A 16,130-nucleotide genomic window follows, 5' to 3' on the forward strand; every position below is an offset into this window, starting at 1 on the left:
AGTCCAAGAGTGTTAACTCCAAAACTTAGTGTGTGGAACTGATTGTTGTCTAAGAGTGTTATCTCCAAAACTTAGTCTATCTCCAAATACCCCTATGGTTCCTTAAAACAGTAGAATTTAACAACAAAATTTAAGAGACATTTTTGTTCACCAATTACAAGTATGCTCCTCAAACAACCACTCATGGATAGTTTAGTAGAAAGCTTGGAGTGAGTATCCTGTAATCCAGCGCTTCCCATCTTCAGTGCTCTTGACATTATGGGTTTGATCATTATTTGTTGTGAGGAGTGTCCTGCGCATTGTATTAATAGGTTGTTTAGTGGCATTCCTAGTCTCTACTGACTAGATGCCAGGAGTACCCCACCCCTAGTTTTAACATCTATTAATGTCTCCTGACCTTGTCAAAGATCCCCTGGAAGCAAAATTGTCCCTGACTGAGAACCACTGGTGTAACGGAAAGACAATGGGTCATGTTACTCTCAGCTCTACTATGTAATAGCTGTGTGCTCTTGGACAAGTTACCTAACTTCTCTGAGCCTCAGACTCCTCTTCTGTAAAATGAGAATGTAATACCTACCTTGTATGATCTCTTCAAGAAAATTAGAGATACCAAGGGAACATTTCATGCAAAGATGGGCTCAATTAAGGACAGAAATGGTATGGACCTAACAGAAGCAGAAGATATTAAGAAGAGGTGGCAAGAATACACAGAAGAACTGTACAAAAAAGATCTTCACCACCCAGATAATCACGATGGTGTGATCACTCACCTAGAGCCAGACATCCTGGAATGTGAAGTCAAGTGGGCCTTAGGAAGCAAGACTACAAACAAAGCTAGTGGAGGTGATGAAATTCCAGTTGAGCTCTTTCAAATCCTCAAAGATGATGCTGTGAAAGTGCTGCACTCAATATGCCAGCAAATTTGGAAAACTCAGCAGTGGCCACAGGACTGGAAAAGGTCAGTTTTCATTCCAATCCCAAAGAAAGGCAATGCCAAAGAATGCTCAAACTACCGCACAATTGCACTCATATCACATGCTAGTAAAGAAATGCTCAAAATTCTCCAAGCCAGGCTTCAGCAGTATGTGAACCATGAACTTCTAGATGTTCAAGCTGGTTTTAGAAAAGGCAGAGGAATCAGAGATCAAATTGCCAACATCTGCTGGATCATCGAAAAAGCAAGAGAGTTCCAGAAAAATATCTATTTCTGCTTTATTGACTAAGGCAAAGCCTTTGACTGTGTAAATCACAATAAACTGTGGAAAATTCTGAAAGAGATGGGAATACCAGACCACCTGACCTGCCTCTTGAGAAAGCTGTATGCAGGTCAGGAAGCAACAGTTAGAACTGGACATGGAACAACAGACTGGTTCCAAATAGAAAAAGGAGTACACCAAGGCTGTATATTGTCACCCTGCGTATTTAACTTATATGCAGAGTACATCATGAGAAACCTGGGCTGAAGAAGCACAAGCTGGAATCAAGATTGCCAGGAGAAGTATCAACAACCTCAGGTATGCAGATGACACCACCCTTATGGCAGAAAGTGAAGAGGAACTAAAAAGCCTCTTGATGAAAGTGAAAGAGGAGAGTGAAAAAGTTGGCTTAAAGCTCAACATTCAGAAAACAAAGATCATGGCATCTGGTCCCATCACTTCATGGCAAATAGATGGGGAAACAGTGGAAACAGTGTCAGACTTTATTTTGGGGGGCTCCAAAATCATTGCAGATGGTGATTGCAGCCATGAAATTAAAAGACCCTTACTCCTTGGAAGGAAAGTTGTGACTCACCTAGATAGTATATTCAAAAGTAGAAATATTACTTTGTGAACAAAGATCAATCTAGTCAAGGCTATGGTTTTTCCAGTGATCATGTATGGATGTGAGAGTTGGACTGTGAAGAAAGCTGAGCGCCGAAGAATTGATGCTTTTGAACTGTTGTGTTGGAGAAGACTCTTGAGAGTCTCTTGGACTGCAAGGAGATCCAACCAGTCCATCCTAAAGGAGATCAGTCCTGGGTGTTCATTGGAAGGACTGATGCTGAAGCTGAAACTCCAGTACTTTGGCCACGTCATGCGAAGAGTTGACTCTTTGGAAAAGATCCTGATGCTGGGAGGAACTGAGAGCAAGAGAAGGGGATGACAGAGGATGAGATGGCTAGATGGCATCACTGACTCGATGGACATGAGTTTGAATGAACTCTGAACTGAACTGAACTGATGATAGTTGTGAGATTTAGCGATGCTTTATATGTAAAGTTTCTAGCATCTAGCTTGACATGTAAGAGGGAATCAAGGAACATATGCACATGCATGTATGTATATATAGAGATACACACATGTGTATATACATGGGCTTCCCTGGTAGCTCAGCTTGTAAAGAATCTGTCTGCAATGCAGGAGACCCCGGTTCAATCCTGGGACAGGAAGTTCCCCTGGAGAAGAGCTAGGCTACCCACTCCAGTATTCTTGGGCTTCCCTGGTGATGCAGACAGTAAAGAATCTGCCTGCAATGCGAGAGACCTGGGTTTGATCCCTGGGTAGGGAAGATCCCTTGCAGGAGGGCATAGCAACCCTCTCCAGTATTCTTGCCTGGCAAGTCCCCATGGACAGAGGAGCCTGGCAGGTTACAGTCCATGGAGTCGAAAAATCGGACACAACTCAGTGACTAAGGACACACACACGTATGTGTGTGTATGCTGTTGCTGCTGCTGCTGCTGCTAAGCCGCTTCAGTCATGTCCGACTCTGTGCGACCCCACAGACGGCCTCCTACACACACACACACACACACACACACACACACACACACACACACACACACACACACACACATACACACACACAATTTAATATATCTGGGTTGGACAAATACCTATTATAAACCTGTGCTGGCAATGAGGCAATATGTTTAGGGACATAGTCTTCAAACCTTTAAACATATAGTTAATAGACGTAATGCTTAAAACAGACAATACTTTCTTGGTGGTAAATGTCTTGACTCACGAAGTGACGGTGCATTTAGCACCTACCTGGATCTAGAGGTATATAGCCAGCGGGAAGTAAAATGAGCCAATAATTTATTTATTTCACTTGCTCATAAGGAAGTTTCAGATAAATTATTATTAAATTTGTAAACTTGGAGTCATACTGCCATTTGTTTCAACTGACATGATCAATATATACCAGGAATATCCCCATCATGGACTAAATATTACCTTTTGGAAACTGGAATGTCTATTTTTTTAAAGTTATCAATGTCTATGCTACTCATAACAATGAAATCCTGTTTTCTCTCACTCACAACTCATATTCTTTTAGGTATATGATATTTAAGATGGTAGAGATACTGTTAAAAATCTGATATAACCAATGTATGCTTACTAAATCTTACCAAAAATGAGGCCAAGCAACAACGTGCTTTAGGGAAAAAAAGCATCCACTTTCCAGTTGGCCATTAGTTTCCCAAATGGATAATAGCTCTTTCTTCTCCCCCTTCCTCCCTCCCCATGCCCTCTTACCTTTCTTCTTCAGGACGTTTCTTTATCCAGCTGTTATCCTGTAAGAAAGTCCTTCTTTTGTTGACCTCCTGGAAACCCTGTTGCCTCAGTGTGGTCCCCTGTGTGGCAGTCTTCATATCTAACAACAGAAAAATGAAACCTCAAGAGATACAGTGCCATGGAGTTGAGTGTGTGTTTGCTAACTTGGAAATCTTGAGAGGCACATCTGATGGTCCAGCCTCCATCTTCTAGGCTGGAACCTCCAGTACTATATCAAAGTAGGATGCACTGGCAAGAAAGAACAAATCCCACACCTATCATCAAAGATAACATAACATATAAGACTGCTCGGGTGCCAACTGAAACTACCTCTGCACGTTATGAAGCCCTGCCCTGCACCTGGGAATGTAGAACCACAGGCCTCAGCTAAATCAATACTGCCACTTTGCTCAGAAAGAAATATGCCTTGGAAGGACACACAAGACTGTTTTGGAAGTACTTATAATACTCAATAAGTCCTGGTGCTTCTGATTATAAATAACGTGATTCTTTGATCTCATGGGAGTCAGAAGTACAGAAGGTCACCTATACTTGATTTTTAAAAGAAATCTTTGAATTGCAATTGGATGAGTTAAATCTACAGCACCCTGACTTTTATCTTAAGCCTAACTTTGTCCATGTTAATTAAATTAGACTGCTGCTTCTAAGCATTTCATAGCTACATGAAAAAATTAGGAACTATGGATTGTTTTCCCCAGATTTTTAAAATTTCTGAGTAAGGGAAATAGCATCTACATTACCGTTTCCTGTGGGAGATGTTTTTCTCAAGGTGAAATTGGACATGCTCCCTTCTAGTCAGGACCTAAAAGAAAAATGGGGATGGGGAAAAACACGACAGTGACTTAACAAAGAATCAACAAGGGGCTCGTTCATTGCTAATGATACACAGTTTTCAATGATAATGGACAGTCCCATAACCTGGTATAACAAATACATGATATAAACTGTCCCCTGAGAACATGAGAGTTCATCTATTCCAATGTATTTATTTTACAGATGAAGATACTGAAGTCAGGAGTATTTAGTGTCCCCTATGTTACAGGACAAGCAATTGACTGAATCAGCCCATCTGTTAATTCATTTATTCAATGACTAAATATGCATTGAGAGCTTGGCACTGAACCAGGAGGTGGAGGCAAGAAAGATAATATGACAAGTGTCTGTTCTGGGGCCCTAAAGGTACTGTGAGTCCCAGGTGTGGCCTTTCTGCTTAACAGAGAAGTCAGCCCTGAATTTCCACAAATGTGGGACTCTCAGTTTTTAAACCAGAGAAGGCAGTGACACCCTACTCCAGTACTCTTGCCTGGAAAATCCCACGGACGGAGGAGCCTGGTGGGCTGCAGTCCATGGAGTCGCTGAGTCAGACACGGCTGAGCGACTTCACTTTCACTTTGCACTTTCATGCACTGGAGAAGGAAATGACAACCCATTTCAGTGTTCTTGCCTGGAGAATCCCAGGGACGGGGGAGCCTGGTGGGCGGCTGTCTATTGGGTCGCACAGAGTCGGACACAACTGAAGCGACTTAGCAGCAGCAGCAGCAGTTTTTAAACTGGAAAAGTCCTGGGCCAATAGCGATGACTTGGTCACCCTAGGTGGGGTGTTATATTTTTTGCAGAGTCCATCCCACCAGATGGTGTATGGAATGTGGGCGGGGCCCTCCATCTTGAGTCAGAATCAAGTCCTAGGTCCAGCTTCATGACATCAAAGTTCTGAACCACTTAATCTCCCTGTAAAATGGTCTAACGAAACCCACTACCTACCTCATAAGGGTGTGGTGATCATCTGAACAAGGTACACAAAAATCACCTTGTCAAACTATAAATGAGTTGAGACTTAGAGTTGCATCGTCAGACAGCCGTTTACAGGTATAATGTGGGGGTTATAAAGCCCCCATCTCCCACCCTCTGGTTCAAATGTATCTCCTACGATAATGGCCTATAGGACCTGAAGAGGTAAAGATATATTTTCTGGATCAAGGCATCGTTTCCCTGGGGTCTTCATTTAGAATCAGTGCCGAAGAATGGGTGAGAAGTGGAAGCTGCTGGTGACTTTACAAGCCTAGTGCTTGGCACTATGGGCTCACAGCTTCATCTCTTCTGGGAAATTGCCCTTATACACCCTCATCCATGACACCTGCAGCCAGCAACTTGACTACCCTGGAATGCAGACCCACGTCTGCAGGCGACTGGTGCTTCAGCCCTCGCCATGGCAGACGTTAGGCCAGCAGGGGGCGCACCATTGCCCAGCTCATCCCCCTGCCTCCCCAACCCTCCCCCTCTTCCCTTTCTCCTTCTCTCCGACACATACCCTTCATAAATCACAGGCACCCAAGGGCCTCTCAGTCACTGCTTCGAGGGGACCCAACCTCAGACTAACAACCAGCATAAGACTGACAGCTATTCACTCCGCAGAGAGTCTCAAGGTCTCAGTGAAATTTAAAAGTTGTCATTAACTCGTGTCCAACTCTTTTGTGACCCCATGAACTGTGGCCTGCCAGGCTCCTCCGTCCATGGGATTCTCCAAGCAAGAATACTGGAGTGGATTGCTATTTCTTTTTCCTGGGGTTCTTCCCAACCCAGGGGTCAACTTATGTCTCCTGTTTGGCAGATGGATTCTTTACCACCTCACCACCAGGGAACTGGAAAGACCTGCATCTAAGGTTTGCTATTTACTGGGTCCCTTTGGGGATGATATTTATAGTTCAGCTCCCTTCCCTGTAAAATGAGATGAACTGTGGTGGTTTTGAGGGTCAGATTTGTCCATCAGGATGATGACACAGGCTTCTATCACCTCAGAAAGTGTAAAGCAAAGACACAGAGGAGGTGTGGTTGGGAGTGGGGAGGAGATGCACAGCCTGGGCCACTGGGTGCTGGACACTCAAGGGGTGTAGGGCAGACCCTGTCTCATGTATTTGAGTGAGTGAGTGAGTGAGTGACGTCGCTCAGTCATGTCCGACTCTGCGACCCCATGGGCTGTAGCCTACCACACTCCTCCGTCCATGGGATTTTCCAGGCAAGAGTACTGGAGTGGGTTGCCGTTTCCTTCTCCAGAGGATCTTCCCGACCCAGGGATTGAACCCTGGTCTTCCGCATTGCGGGCAGACGCTTTACCGTTTGGGCTACCAGGGAAGTCCTCAAAAGTGAAGTCGTTCATGTATTTGGAGGCCCCTCAAATTTGGAAGAAAGGGGAGGAAAAAGGGCCTGGCAAACTTCAGTCTCAAGCACTTGTTCACTTCACCTCAGTCTGGCCTCACTTCTCTGGGCTCTTGGCTAACCAAATTTCTGTTTCTAAATGGGCTCTGATAAACCTTTTCCTGAGCCGGTAAAGACCTGAAGGGTTCATAGCCAACTGAACTGGGATTCTGACGTGGGCAGAATGCTGAATGTACAGCTGGTAATGTATTTGGAGAGATTGCAAACTCAACCATGAAACATAGGGCAGGGGCCACAGAGAAGAGGCATTTGTCAATTAACTGCTTATTTGTCTCTCACAAAAGACCGAGCATCCTGTAAGTCAGACCCAAGGCTGTCTTCTCATTTCCAGCCTGTGGGACAGAGTAGATGCCCCTTCAGTGCTTACTATGTACTGAGTTAGGTCCTTTTCAAAATTTCTAACACCCCAGTGTCTCAGGATGTGTCTGTATTTGGAGGCAGGGCTTTTAAAGAAGTGATTACATTAAAATGAGGCCATTAGGGTGAGGCCTAATCCAATCTCTCCTCTGACCTTATAAGAAGAGGAATTTGGACGCACAAAGACACCTTTTCTCTGGTGTGAGAGGATGCAGACAGAAAGAAGGTGGCCATTCTGAAACTGAGAAGGGAGGCCTCAAAACTGAGGACACCTTGATCTCAGACTTCCAACCTCCAGAACTATGAGACAACAAATTTCTTTCTTTCTTAAAAATATTTTAAAAAATCTTTTGGCCCCCCCACATGGCATGTGGGATCCCAGTTCTCCAACCAGGGACGGAGCCCCACCCCCTGCATTGGCAGCTCAGAGCCTTAACCTTAGGACTTCCAAGGAAATCCCCCAGATAACAAGTTTCTCTTACCAGCCTGTGCTACTTTCTTTTGGCAGCCCCAGCAAACTAAGAGAGTCCTTATGGGGGAAGTAGTTTAAACATTTCTAAAATAGCCAAGTCATTCAAACAGCTTCCTGCCACCGTATCTCTGAACTTCATTTTTTTAATGGCCCCACTGCACAGGGCAGTTGTCCATAGCCATAGTATCTGTTCTCGACAGGGTACCTCACAGGCATCATAAACTCTTCCTCACATAAACTCTGCACAGCAGCTATTACCTCCGTCTCCCAGATACGACACCTGAAGCTCAGGGAGAGGATGTAACCTGCCAAAGTGGAAACAAGCAGAATCTGGTTCTAAAGTGAAGCCAACTCATCCCTCGGCAACCAGCAATAATGCTTGTGATGAGTCACTGCAAGACAGGACAGGTACCTGGCATTACATTGAGGGAGGGTAGGTACACAGCAGGGCCTGTCTGACTCTTGACATCTCTGGAGTCCCGTGATCTCTGCCCCCAGTGCCTGGCAGCAGGAGAACCAGGACAGCTTCTCAAGGAATCACTGCAGCAAACAAACGCACAGAGCAGCCTAATCTGTGTATTCCCTGACACTTCCTAGCTTACAAACCTGTGTCCATGCAAAATGTGCACACAAACGGTCATGGCAGCATTATTCCAAATAGCCAAAAAGCGAAAATAACCCAGATGCCCATCTATGGATGAATGGGTACACAGCATGTGGTACACCCATACAGTGGAATATTAGTTGGCAACTAAAAGAAATGAAATGTTGATACGCATTACAATGCGGATGAAACTTGAAACAAGCTAAGCGAAAGAAGCCAGACTTAAAGGTGACCTATGTAGGGTTCTATCTGGATGTTGTTTATTTAGATTTTCCTTGGTATCCTCCCCATATTCCACCTCAATTTCCCCCCAAGCCAGGCTTCTGCTGCCCCTTTAGGCTCCGCTGGGTAAGAAAGAGGAGAGTTCAGACAATAACAATTCTGTAGATGATGTTATAGTAATATATAATTTATCTCATTTCATTTCCATAGCCATGTTCTAAGAGTAATATAATCCCAACTTAGCAGAGACATGGCTGGAGCAGTGGCTGAGAGGCAGAGCTGGGACTCTGCCTGAGGTTTTCCAGCTCAAGGTTCATCATCTTTTCCTCTCTGCCAGGGACTCCCTGCAGTTGTAGAGAGAACAGCACCTCCTCTTTACCTTATATTTACTCTTCCCCAGTGGCTCAGCAGATAAAGAATCTGCCTGTAGTACAAGAGATATACAAGACCTATGTTTGATCACTGGGTTGGGAAGATCCCCTGGAGAAGGAAATTGCAAGCCACTCCAGTATTCTTGCCTGGGAAATCCCACAGACAGAGGAGTGTGGTGATATGTAGCAACTCCGTATATTTGGGGTTCCCTGGTGGCTCAGATGGTAAAGAATCTGCCTGTAACGCAGGAGACCTGGGTTCGAAGCCAGGTCAGGAAGATCCCCTGAAGAAGGGAATGGCAACCCACTCCAGCATTCTTGCCTGGAGAACCCCATGGATGGAGGAATCTGGAGAGCTACAGTCCATGTGGTCACAAAGAGTCGGACATGACTGAGAGATTAACACACACATGCTGTTGCTGCTGCTGCTAAGTCACTTCAGTCATGTCCGACTCTGTGCAACCCCATAGACGGCAGCCCACCAGGCTCCCCCGTCCCTGGGATTCTCCAGGCAAGAACACTGGAGTGGGGTGCCATTTCCTTCACACACACATACACACCTTCTATTCAAGGCTGGCTCTAATCAGATCCTGCTAAAACATCTGATATTTTCACACTTTGGTAGCCAGGCATTCTCCAGAAGGAGTCATAAGCTCCGACATCCAGACAAGATCAGGGCCCTTACTGCTGTCTCCCTGCCAATGATTAGCCTCTGCCGCTGCTGCTAAGTCACTTCAGTCGTGTCCGACTCTGTGCGACCCCATAGACGGCAGCCCACCAGGCTCCCTTGTCCCTGGGATTCTCCAAGCAAGAACACTGGAGTGGGTTGCCATTTCCTTCTCCAGTGCATGAAGGTGAAAAGTGAAAGTGAAGTCGCTCAGTCATGTCTGACTCTTTGCGACCCCATGGACTGTAGCCTACCAGGCTTCTCCGTCCATGGGATTTTCCAGGCAAGAGTACTGGAGTGGGGTGCCATTGCCTTCTCCGATGATTAGCCTCTGGTATCCCATAAACACCTCTCTGGCTCCACCCGGAGTCTCTGGGATACTTTCTAGGAATAGCTTCCAATGACCTCACTCGCTTTCTCTGGGACACCCCAGTTTCAGCTTGTTCCCTCTTTCATGAAAGTTCCTGGGAAGAATTAGGCCTCTTGTACTTCACATTTTCCATCTCTGAAACTGCCAGACTGAAGGCAAAAGTGGCCATCTTTGGACTATGAACTAACCTCAGGACTGAAGTCACACTAACGACGGCAGAGCAGGAAGTTAGGAGGAGCAGGGTTCCTTGCAGAGTTGCCAGACAGCCCTGGATCATCTAATTCTTAACTTTGGGCGAGAGAGAAGTAAACCTCCTAGTTTCTTCCTGAGTTTACTCTTTCATGTTTTTGTTACTCAAGCTTAGTGCTCTTCTTGCCTGTTACAAGGTCACTGTGTAGGTCTGAAACAGAAGGTCTGAAAGCCCATGGTGGTCTTCAAAATATGAGATACTAGTGACTCTTTTATTAGTAAAACACTTTTTCTTGCAACATGTCCGTGTGTTTGATGCCCCTAGCAAGAAAGATCATGTGTTTAGTTCCTACTGTTGCTTCAGATTGTGCCACATGCTTAGTGCACATCATCTTATTCAATCCTCCAGGTGAGTATCATTACCTCTAATTATAGGAACTCAAGAGAGGCTAAATAACCTGGCCAAGGTCACAGAGGAAGGGACAGCCAGGAACTGCAATTAGGTGCCAGGGTCTTCTCAGTGCAGGATACTGCGTGTTGCACAAAGTATCATGTGATGTAGCCAATCCCAGATATGCAGGAAGTGCCCGCAAGTTCCAAAAGATGGGAGATAATGGGAGAGGAGCTGGGAGGAGCAGCAGTAGTAAACAGCTGCTCCATCACCACAGGGCCGCTCAACCCCGAGCCTCTCCCCTCCCGTGGCCACACCGACGCCGTGAGTGGCATGGCACTATTCCTTACCTGATTCCTTCTCTGAATCTCTCTCCCTACTCACTGGCTTGATAATGTTTTATACTCTTTCCTAGCTGCTTGCTGTCCATCGACTCCTTTTAAACCACCAAATGCTTAAGTTGAAAACGCTGATGTGAAATGAGACAGGAAACTATAATGTATTCTATTTTTAAATGATAATAGTTTAATAAGTATGCAGGAGCTTTTTTTAAGTGAAAAATGACTAATAACAGTGGGAAATTTTTTTTTTCCATCAAATCTACATGTTTCACTCACAACTGCACAAACTTCCTCAGGGTTATCTGCTCTTTTATTTTTCCTTAAGACCCATTGGCCACAGCACCCTAATTATCTCCTTATGTCAGCCCATTTGGTGGCCCCAGAACCATTTCTAGAAGCTCCAATCTAAAACCTTTAAGGTGCAAGCTCCTCTTTCATCAACCTCTAATTCCACAGAAATTTTACTGCAGTGGAACACTCTCCATCTTGACCAGAATATACATTTTTTACATGTAAAGAAATTTTCTATATTGCTATTAAAAATGGATCAACAATATAGGTCCCTGTGAATAATGCTCTTGTTAAACAAATAACTGTTTGTAGAATGGATTGGAGATTAAAAACCTTTCAAATTGGTAATGTCAAGAAATACATGCAGCAAAATCTCATTTTTATATTATTTTTTAAAGAAATTACTTATTTCAGCAGCTGAGATTATGCTGTTTCATATTTACTTAACACCCAGATAATCACACTTCAATAGTCTTAGTTCAGCCAATTAGATTTATTTCTAAGTGCTTTCCTTGGCCTCCTTCCAATCAAGTTTTAAACTTCTCATGAGAAAGATGCAACTGTCATCTTGGCCTCTCAAAATGCTGTTACTGGCACATATGCCAACAACTATATTTTAAATGTGTAATATTATGGGAAAAGATGTGTAAAAAGATGTGTCTCTATTATGCTGGGAACTACAGAAACTTTTCCCTTTTAAACTACCAAATGCTTAAGTTGAAAACTTTGATGTGAAATCATGTTGTTAAAAGTCAATAGGGAGGGAATTCCCTGGCTGTCCAGTGGTTAGGACTTCACACTTCCACTGCAGGGACCTGGGTTTGACCCCTGGTTGGGGAAGCCACATGGCATGGCCAAAAAAGTCAATATGGTAAAAGGAAAAAAAAAATCTTTTCAACTTTTGGCCTCTCTTTCATTTCCTCTTAGTGGCCAAACACCAGAAGGTGCTAGTTTGTATCCAATTCTACAGTTTTGCCCAAAGACATATGTATTTAGATTTTAGAAAAAAATTGGTCTTCTTAAATTCTGAATTACAAAGCCATTCAAGTTTTGCATGGTTTTCTTTGGATGCATTTGAAACTATCAAACATCCCCTATTTCTTCAAGTTGTTGTCCCTTTTCAGATCCTCTTCATCTCCCTCTGGGCCTTCTCAATTTCTATCTTGAATAATAGCACTTCCTTGAGAGATTTAGGTCATCACGTGATCTGCCTGCCCCCGGAGCCGGTCAGCCCCAGCTCCTCCTAGCCCAACTCTAAGACTGCCCTGGGTCACCTCCCAGCTAAGCTGCACTCCTCTCCATCTTTTGGGTCCTCCTGACAAAAAGACTTTGTGGGTTTCTCTCTTCCCTCCCAAGGACAAAATGCCTCTCGATATACCTAGTAAGTGCTACGGGTTACCACTCCCTGCTAACTCTCCCTAAGAAAGATTGTGTGAGCAAAGCAACTGGAATGAGGTGGTGCAGAGATGAAAGAGACCACGAAGAGCAAGACAGAAAAGAAAAAACAAATGCAGAGCAGAAAATAGGATAACAAACTAGAAGATGAAAGAAAAAAAGAGAAAAACGCCAACAGAAAGAGTTCACCACTGATACTCGGTCATGTGATAGTGTTAGCCCTATTCAGCTTAGACTGTATATGGATTATGCATAGGGCTTCCCTGGTGTCTCAGCAGTCAAGAGTCCGCCTGCACTGCAGGAGCTGCAGGAGACATGGGTTCAATCTCTGGGTTGGGGAAGATCCTCTGGAAGTGGGCGCGGCAACCCACTCTGGTATTCTTGCATGGAGAATCCATGGACAGAGGAGCCTGTTGGGTTACAGTCCATAGAGTCACAAAGAGTCAGACATGACTGAAGCGGCTTAGCACGCACGCATGTATGTATTATGCATAATACATACCCACATAATGCCTTAAGGCTGATACTGTGATTATCCTCCTTCTCCACCTAAGTAAGCTTTATAATGAATGATTTCAATGAAGTCAGAGTCTTTTTGCAGAATGCAGTGCAGGAGTTGGAAATGTGGAGAGGGGGTAATACTAGTCCTTCCTGTTTTATGGCTGAGGAAACAGTGGAGACAGTGTCAGACGTTATTTTTGGAGTCTCCCAAATCACTGCAGATGGTGACTGCAGCCATGAGATTAAAAGACGATTACTCCTTGGAAGAAAAGTTATGACCAACCTAGATAGCATATTCAAAACTGGAGACATTACTTTGCCGACTAAGGTCCGTATAGTCAAGGCTATGGTTTTTCCAGTGGTCATGTATGGATGCGAAAGTTGGACTGTGAAGAAGGCTGAGCGCCGAAGAATTGATGCTTCTGAACTGTGGTATTGGAGAAGACTCTTGAGAGTCCCTTGGATTGCAAGGCGATCCAACCAGTCCATCCTAAAGGAGATCAGCCCTGGGATTTCTTTGGAAGGAATGATGCTAAAGCTGAAACTCCAGTACTTTGGCCACCTCATACGAAGAGTTGACTCATTGGGAAAGATTCTGATGCTGGGAGGGATTGGGGGCAGGAGGAGAAGGAGACGACAGAGGATGAGATGGCTGGATGGCATCACTGACTCGATGGACGTGAGTTTGAGTGAACTCTGGGAGTTGGTGATGGACAGGGAGGCCTGGCGTGCTGTGATTCATGGGGTCACAAAGAGTCGGACATGACTGAGTGACCAAAGTGAAGCGAAGTGAATGTCCTTTAATAAAAAAAAGAAAACAAGGAAAGTAGGAAAAAAATTCGCCCTTTTTGGAAAAAGGTTTTTAGGATGAGTAGTTTGCCTCAAGTAACACGGCCAGTGCACAATTGGGATTCCAACCCAAATGGACCTGACATCAGAGTTCCTGTTCCAGAAGCTCGGGAAATAAAAAGGTGCCAACAGGTAGAAAGTTACCAGGTTAAAAGAAAGGGTGAGGAGAATGACATTTCCTTTGCAATAGAAATGGACCTCCACCAAGAGAGAGATTTGGGGCAGACTTTCTCTGATCTTCTTAATAAAGTATCATGGGAACAGCAGAGAGATAGTTGGATGCTCCAGAGTTAATTAACTCTCCAGAGTTAATTTACTGAGCTTCTAATATGCTTAGGTAAATTGATATCTTTTTTAAAAAATAAATTTATTTATTTTAATTGGAGGTTAATTACTTTACAATATTGTATTGGTTTTGCCACACATCAACATGAATCCACCACAGGCATACAAGGAAAAGACCAACTGTGAATAGTTGCCTAGGAGAAATCACTTAAGTGATAGGGGGAAAACCAAAAGCAAACACAGACTATGGAAATAAACACAGCAAAACTGCTTAGAATGACATATGTAGCTTGGTGGTATTCATTTTTGTGTATGAAAAAGCCTTCATGGTTCAATAATACCTACTAGTACTTGCTTCCCAGAAATCACTGATAATAGGGAAAAACGCCTAGAAACTGAAAAAAGCACAAACGCTATTAAACTATTTTCAACAGAAGAATAAGAGAGACTCTATAATTACAAACCAATAAACAACAGCATTATCTTCTGTGAGATAAATACAACAAACCACCAAGCAACTAATTATCACCTAAAAGAACATGAAATATTACGTACGAATAAAACAAACAGCGCTTCACGAAGTGTAAACGTTAATAATTGCATTTAAATTAGTGGACTATGTTTAGCCTTCACAGGCACTGTAGAAGGAAATCCAATAATTACGAGGCTGGGAAGACTTGCTTAGCCTGCTGTGATGGTTAGAAATTTGCTATTTCTTTAGTTACACAGCTTCCCAGTCTACACTTACCATTAGAAAACTTGCTTACTGAGGGTGAAATAGTTCAGAATGTAGCACAGAGGAAATCTTGGAGCCAGCGAATCTGGAGTCTGAAAACCATCGACCAAGGTCTTTCCGGGTGACTCACTGGTAAAGAATCTGCCTGCCAATGCAGGATATGCAAGGGACACAGGTTCAATCCCTGGGTCAGGTAGATCCCCTGGAGAAGGAAGTGGCAGCCCACTCCGGTATTCGTGCCTGGGAAATCCCACGGACAGAGGAACCTGGAGGGCTACAGTCCATAAGTTCACAGAGTCTGGACACAACTGAGCGACTAAACAACAAACCATCGAACATAAAATGTTTTTACTGCTTGTTCTTGCTTTTAGCGTGAGCCCCCAGCTGCCCTTGTTTCCACCACCAATCTTTACTGCAGAATGATTGATAGCGTCAAGTTGCAGCATGCAGAGTACTAGTCTCTGTGACAGTGATTAAATTAATATCATGACTCTGGCCTAATGTTTATTATTAATAACAAAAATGGTATCTAATAAAAATTATCTATTGCCTGAGCCCCTCAAGCACTATTTTCAGTTCTAACTGAAAACATTTGCTAAATGAGTGAAAGTGAAGTTCCTCAGTTGTGTCCAACTCTTTGTGACACCGTGGACTGTAGCCCACCGGGCTCCTCCGTCCATGGGGTTCTCCAGGCAAGAATACTGGAGTGGGTTGCCATTTCCTTCTTCAGGAGATCTTTCCTACCCAGGGATCGAACCCAGGTCTCCCGCGTTGCAGGCAGATGCTTTAACCTCTGAATCACCAGGGAAGCCAAAAAACTCAAATTTAGACCATGCACTATGAACCAAAATACTGTTACCCTAAGTTCTTTATCTTAATCTTATTTCATATTCACTACAGCTCTGTCATGTGGTCAGTCTTCATCTCAAGTTTACACAGTAAAATCTCTCATTGTATTAGTAATATATGTTCAACAGAAAATGTGGAAAATATAAGAAAGCACAAAGAAGGAAAAAGTCAGATACCTTTCATCAACCTTTGTTCTTTTCCTCCAGGGTTGTTTTATTATCATTATTATAATTTTGCATATTATAGCCTATTGATGCACATTTTCAATACCATTTAAAAATATTTGAATTATTCTTCTGCAACTACAAAATATTTCATCTTATGGGTCTATCAGTATAACATAACTCCTCTGTTTTTTTCCAACAAAACCATACAAATCTTTTGACCACATCCCTTATTATTCTTATCTATGTCTTATAGATCTTTAGAAGTAAAATTATTTGCCAAGGGGTGTAACTTCTAAAATGTAC

General features: G+C 43.6%; 1 protein-coding gene across 9 annotated transcripts in view; it reads right to left on the reverse strand.

Annotated features, from left to right (window-relative positions):
- SCEL (sciellin) overlaps positions 1 to 16,130 on the reverse strand; it is a 124,403-nt gene that overhangs the window by 102,832 nt on the left and 5,441 nt on the right. For all 9 annotated transcript variants that reach the window (XM_018056487.1, XM_018056489.1, XM_018056485.1 and 6 more), the window contains exons 2-3: positions 4,298 to 4,359; positions 3,519 to 3,636 (exon numbers count right to left, since the gene is read on the reverse strand). In XM_018056487.1, the coding sequence (XP_017911976.1) occupies positions 3,519 to 3,636; positions 4,298 to 4,340 (161 nt within the window). In that variant the 5' untranslated portion in view covers positions 4,341 to 4,359. The remainder of the gene's footprint in view (positions 1 to 3,518; positions 3,637 to 4,297; positions 4,360 to 16,130) is intronic.

The sequence above is a fragment of the Capra hircus genome, chromosome 12 (assembly GCF_001704415.2).
Source record: "Capra hircus breed San Clemente chromosome 12, ASM170441v1, whole genome shotgun sequence".
NCBI classification, from domain to species: domain Eukaryota; kingdom Metazoa; phylum Chordata; class Mammalia; order Artiodactyla; family Bovidae; genus Capra; species Capra hircus.